Below are 6,821 nucleotides of genomic sequence, written 5' to 3'. Positions count from 1 at the left end.
ATGGACATCCCTTTATTTCACTTTTAATTAACAATGGCCTTAAATTTTGATTTCATGTGATTTTCTGGATCCATATGATATTGCATTCAGTTTCTTTTGTGCTTGGATTGAACTTTCTGGTTTTGCTTTTCTAGAATATTATGATATTCCTAGTTGTCTCAAATTTTTTGAGCTTCTCTTTTTTCTTTTTTGTACAAGTTGGAGGGGACTGTTTGAACTGTTTATTGTATGCCTTACACTTTGTTCTCCTCATAAAGCCTAATGCTGTAACATAGACTTATCAGCATAACTCGTCATATGTAGAAAGGTGGAGGGTACAATGTTGAAGTGGATCGTCAGCTTGGCCACTAAATATAGAATGTTCATTAGGGTTGACTCTTTTTTTTAGATGTGGCCTTTTGCAGCGACCTGGGAACTGCATGTTAGGATCTTGATGGCATGTTTTGTTGATGAGCACATGGGAAACACCTTAATGTTGTAACTAATGATGACGGTAATGATATATTGATTAAAGACATGGTCTGCGATTGTTGTAGACTGGATGACAGTAGATAGATGATTTGAAATCTAAAAGCTGGATCACCGTGAACTAAATGCCATTGGTACCAACCATTGCAATCAGCAGTGTTACAATTCAATAAACTACAGCATAACCTGTGCTGTGTTCTGGTTGATCACTTGATCCATTCCTTCTCTATAGGAATTCTTATTGTCCTATATTGGTACAAGATATCATGTGCTGCTGACAATAGAATTTGTAGCACTTACTGAGACAAGACGTGTGATACTGGGTTCAATTGCTTTTCCACTTGGATGCTGCTCAAGATTTGTGGTGGATTAATTTCTTCGTTTTGGGTGGATTGTGGATATTGAATTGAGTTTTGTTTATTAAATTTTTTTGCAGATCCCAGTCAAGATCCAGATCTCCAAATTCATTGGTAAGTGTTATCTGACTTGATGAATTGCTTAACATTATTAAGAAGGGAGGAGTGGAGAACAGTTGCATTTAGCTTTTCTTGTCATTTGCATAATCTTGTGCTTTGATATCGTTTGTGGATTGCAGCCTCGACCTCACCAGAGTCCTAGCCAAAGTCCAAGGAGCCCATCATAATCTAGTTTGGCTCGAGTAAATTCAGGGAGTACAGTAGCAGATGGAGAAGCTACTTCCCATGATCAAAAGCAGGTTCACAATTATAGAAAAATGGGAGAATAGTTCGTCTATTTTCATTGATGCATGTTCGCTAATGAAAATCTCCATTTTGTATGGGGATATGGTCGAAATTCTGAAATAAAATTATAAAAGCAAAAAATCGTCTCCATAACTAATTCTGGTGCCATGAAATAGTAAGTGCAGCGTTTTCAAGGTTATTTACCGAATTCAAGTGTTTATATGGTGTTTTTTTAAAAAAAATAATTAAATATATATATTTTTAACTGCAACATAAAAGTCTAATCCAAATAAACTATTGCATTGCAAATTTGTCATTACATTACAGAGATTCACTTTTGACCAATTTATTCCAAGCACTGGAATTTTTCATAAATTTTGAATAAAAATTTCTAAAGAAAACAAATATTTTAATACCAAGTAAAACATTCATTGTCAGATAAATATTTACTTTTAAAAAAATAATTAAGTTTTTTTGACTGAAAAAGAATAATAATAGCAAACTTCAAAATACACGAATAAAACAAACACGCTAGTCTAATATTACTGAACTCAATCAATCAAGTGACTATTCCGATGACTCTAATATTACTGAAGTCAATCAATCAAGTGACTATTCCGATGACTCAATCATATATTGAAGTGTTTAAGTGTTTAGATGGAGAAATTTTAAATTTTGAAAAATTTTAAATACTTCAATTGAAATTTTTTTATTTTTAAAATTTTGTGTTTGAATAAAAAAAATTAAAATTATGAGGATGAAAAAGATGAATGAAAAAAAAGAGAAAATATGGTTGGCATGCTAGTTATAGTGTTCCTCTATCCTCACACTCCATCGATATTTTAGGAGCTGAGACGTTGTTTCTCGAAGAAGACAGTAAAAACAGAATTTCAATTTCTCACCTTTTAGAAGGAATTTGAAATTCCAAAATTTTAGTTGTTTAAAATTCTGTTTTAAAATTCTAAAATTTTAAATTCTTCATAAAAAGCATCCAAACAATAAATTTTAAATTACAAAAATTTACATTCTCTAATAAATTACTTTTCTCAGTTAAAATTCTCGATCCAAAGGAACTCGAAGAGATTTTAAATTTCCCTTATCAAAGTACTCTCTATCTTGGATTGGTACTGGATAGGACTTTGGACATATACTAAATAATTGCATCTTTTTATATTTTTTTACTGAAATTTTAAATAAACCTTGTGATTTTTATTTTTTAACAAACAAGGTTTGAACTTTGACGAGGCTTATTGTTAGATGCAAGTTATTCTGTATTTGATATATTTCGTCTTATAGTTATTAGAAATGTTATTGAAAACTTAGCTAAGATAAAAATGACTTATTTTACAAATTTTGAAAAGTATAAAACATTATTAAAAAAATTAAATCACAAAAAACGATCTAAGACGTAAACTTGTGAAGTAATTTAATTTAAACATAATTTATATATATATATATATAGTTGTTGATATTTTTTGTGTGTTAAATATTTAAATGATGCACTTTATCATCTATAATAATCTTATAACATAATTATCTCACATGCAAAAATACACATAATCTAAAAAATAAAAATAATGTCTCAACTAATGTCAAAATGTACAGATCAATAAAATGTATTTTATCCCCTTCAACAAAAAATGTTTCCATTCAGCCAACACAAAAGACTAATATTTTAAAACTGCTATATAAAATTCTGACCACAGTCATGTATCACTATCTCCCTCCAGTGGTCATTGGTCAAACTTCGGAGGCATCCAGGGTCATGTGTCACTCGCATATAAATTTTTTTCATTCAATTTTATATTCAGATTGAATTTTTCATCAATTAATTAGATTGATTCTTAATACATTATCTTCTTAAAATTAAAACTAAATTCAAAATTTAGACATAAATACTTTATTTTTAGTGTAAATGATAAAAAAATAATATTTATCTCAACAAATATTAGTAATTTAATATTCTAATATTCTAATTTTTAAAATCAGTTCAAATATACATTAATCAATAAAAATAATGAATATTAATTTATATATTTTAACCTGTACAAAACAGAATTGTCATCTCCAAAAAAGAAAAAAAAAATCACCTGTTGAAAGTTGAAACCTCTTCAAAGATGTCACCTTTTTTTTATTTTAGGTAATGCTATGTTTTTTGTGGCTCCGTTCGTTGAACCAGAAAAGATGGTATTGTGAATACAGTGGGCGATGGTCACGTGCGTCAGCATTTTATTTTCAACGCGCTATTCTGGGTGTTCGAATTCGCAGTCGTAGGTTTACAATTACAAGTTTTTATTCGCTTCTTCTTTCTCTTATTTATTTTTTCCAATAGCATATATAAAGCAAAGCCTTGTGGCTGTCATATACCACCATCGTGTGTGTGTGTGTACGCTTTCTATTCCTTTCATTGTTTCTTTTCTCTTCGTTCTGAAATTTCGTTTCTCTCTCCAACGCTACAATGTCGGAAGCTAAGACCCAAATTGAATCCATAAGGAAGTGGGTCGTCGAGCACAAGCTCCGTACTGTTGGTAAAATTTCTCAATCCCCCACTTCATTCGTTCTTTTGTGTTTCCTCATTCATGGGTATTTGATTTTGTTAATTTCGATCTTTTTGCGGTTTTTGCGATTTTTATTTGGATCAGGGTGTCTGTGGCTCAGTGGTATTTCGGGTTCAATCGCTTACAATTGGTCTCGACCCAATATGAAAACTAGTGTTAAGATCATTCACGCAAGGTTTGGTTCTTATAATTTCTTATCTTTTCGAATACTGTTTTTGACCTAATTTAATTATCTGGATTTGCATGCAATTTCTGCAATCCCTGTTGCTTTGATGTTTTGTTTATGATTTGCTACTACGGTTTGTTTCATCGAGGCCTTTCATTGTGATGTGATCCCAATTTCACCTCTCCACGAAGTTAATATTGGCAATCACCTAGGAAATTGAAATGCAGATCCATTTATTTCGACCTCTAGATGGCAATTGGAAAAGTTAATTATTGGTTGGCATTTACAACAATAATTTATTGGAGTTTTGATGAACAATACTGTAATGTTTGTTGGTATAATGGGCTTTGGTTTTTGTTTTCTTTTTCTCATGGTTTTTGTGGTATAAAGATGAGCTTTTTCATTTGCAATTACTCTACTGTCTCTCATGTTTGTCTCTTCAATTAAATAATGTTTAACAATTCAGCATAAAAAAACCTTCAACATAGATACTGCTGCAAAATTTGAGTTGGAGAGGATGGATAATGGTATAATTGTTGGTCGTGATGGTATTCCTATTGAAGTTTGGATATGTGTAGGAGTACAATGTATCTTTTGGCTCACTAAAGTATTTAATGAGATTTAAGAAGACGCCACATACGTAGGGAGAATCACTTTGGTTCTTATACAAAAAAGCATGAAAGATATTTAAAATTGTGTAAATTATAGATGAATAACACTTATAAGATGTACTATGAAACTATTGGAAAAGTGATAGCATAGATTAAGAGATGAGACTAGGATTTGCAGAGAATTGATTGGATTTGTCAGAAAATTCTACGACAGAAGTTGTTTATCTTCTCCAAGGTTGAAAGTGTACCGAAGTAAAGGAATAAACAAAAGCTGAAAAGATGACAACAGAAGCTACTTAGTGATTTGACTGTTGTTGTTATTGTTTGAATTGTCATCCCTCAATTAGAGGGACATGAAAAGATGACACCATATTTGAATTCCCAGAGGATATGGGTTGATCTGGTGTCTTATTTCAAGTAATATACAGATGTCTGCATATCTGGAAATATGAATAACTGGATTGGGATTGTTCTATGTGATATGTTGGGTTTAATTCCTACATTTCCCCCCTTGTTGCAAAATTCACTACACAATGTGTGTATTGAGTTTTTTTTTTATGAATAATTTTGAACCTACTTTGGGACACCCTCCATAATTTCCCAAGCTTATTCTTCTTGCTAATGTTTCTGAGCTATTTTATTTCAGGTTGCATGCACAGGCTCTTACGCTGGGAGCATTAGCCGGAGCTGCACTAGTAGAATATTATGATCGTAATGCAGGAGCAAAGGCTTCAAAAGAAATTTTGGACAATAAGTAGAACGCAACCAAAGTACCATGATGAATTCTTTATATATACCGAGGGATCCTAGTACTAGCTAGTCATACCTGATATGATTATAGCAAAATTTGCAATTGGACTTGTACTGTACTCTATTCATTCTTAAAATAAAACACTACATTGAAATGTTAACACCATAACATGCCTGTGGCAGAGTGAATATATTTTTTTGTGTTGGAATGGATTACTTATAGTGCTAGTTGCTTCATACATTTGCTAGCATTTTTTGTCAGTTCATAGTTATCGGAATAGGATTAGACAATATCTTATAATATTAGTTAAACTTTGACGTTCGGAGAAAGAACGGAGTTAGGAATTTGATTCTAGGGTCCCTGTCCCGAGACTTGGCGCTTATATAGCCATAACTGAGAATGTTTGGTTCATTAAAAAGAAGTGGAGGTATTGTGATAGAGAGATAGGGAAAGGAGAGCGAAGGGGAACATTCTTTTAAGTTCTGCAATTCTCCAAAGAACTTGCAAAATTTGGATAAGTCTTCTTCATTTTGTTGTTCCTTCTTTTCACTCCTAGAATGTGTTGAAGTTTGGAAAGTCATTCGTGTTATAGTAAAGTACGGAATGTGAGGTTTTTATGTTCGTTATAGGATTTAAAATATAAAGTTTTAAACAGATGAAATAACAATTTATTAAAATTATTATTTTTAAAATAACAATTTGTATAAAAAGCTTTTGTATTTACTTCTATATTATAAATTAGAATTCACAACATGAAAAGTGAGATCTCACTCTTTTCCTACTTTCAATTTACACTTTCTTTGAAAGATGCATTTTATATATTATTTTCACAACTAGTAAAAAATATATATTTATCAACTATTTAATTTTTTTTTTCTTTTATTATTATGTAAATGTTTATTTTTTTAATAATATATATATTATATATAATAAATTCAAAATATAAATGATGTTAAAAACATTTCATTATTATAAATTTTAAGTGTAAAATACATTTTTATATTTTAAAAAAATTATTAAAAATTTCATCATATGAAAAAGATATTTAACTGTACAATACAATCATGTTAATGATAAAATTAAAATTAAAATAATAGTTTAAAATAAAAACTCACATCTTAAGTTTTCCCTCCCATGAAGTATTTTACAGTAATATATATATATATGTCTATTTGTTTGTGTACGTATATATGGTATGTGTGCATGAGTGTGTTGATGCTCGCAAATATATTTATAGATAGTTGTTAAAAAATTAAAACAAAAAATAAATTAAATTAAATTAAAAACAAATAAATTTGAAGCATATTATTAATATACTAAAAGCATACTTTTAAAACATGTGTTTACACTAAAAATAAATATTTTTGAATTGTTATGTTTACACTAAAATTATATTAGAGCAACCTAATTTATATATAATTAAAGTTATTTAAATAATGCCAAGTTGCAGGTACCCGTAAGCTTAAAAATTGATTTATTTTACCCTTTTATTAAAGTATCTATTTTAATTCATAATAAATTTCAATACATCTTGCACCTTCGATCCGCAAATACCGATGGCGCGCT

At 30.0% G+C, this 6,821-nt stretch overlaps 1 protein-coding gene across 1 annotated transcript; it reads left to right on the top strand.

The window, feature by feature from the left end:
- The first annotated feature begins 3,534 nt into the window (after positions 1–3,534).
- Positions 3,535–5,470, top strand: LOC100797577 (uncharacterized). Its single transcript, NM_001255501.2, is given in 3 exon segments — positions 3,535–3,697; positions 3,812–3,902; positions 5,151–5,470. Coding segments are annotated over 3 exon segments (273 nt in total). The 5' UTR covers positions 3,535–3,627; the 3' UTR covers positions 5,263–5,470.
- Positions 5,471–6,821: the final 1,351 nt, after the last annotated feature.

Source organism: Glycine max, chromosome 10, assembly GCF_000004515.6.
Source record: "Glycine max cultivar Williams 82 chromosome 10, Glycine_max_v4.0, whole genome shotgun sequence".
NCBI lineage: Eukaryota > Viridiplantae > Streptophyta > Magnoliopsida > Fabales > Fabaceae > Glycine > Glycine max.
Note: the sequence above shows the minus strand (reverse complement) of the source record. Positions and strands in the feature narration are given on the sequence as shown.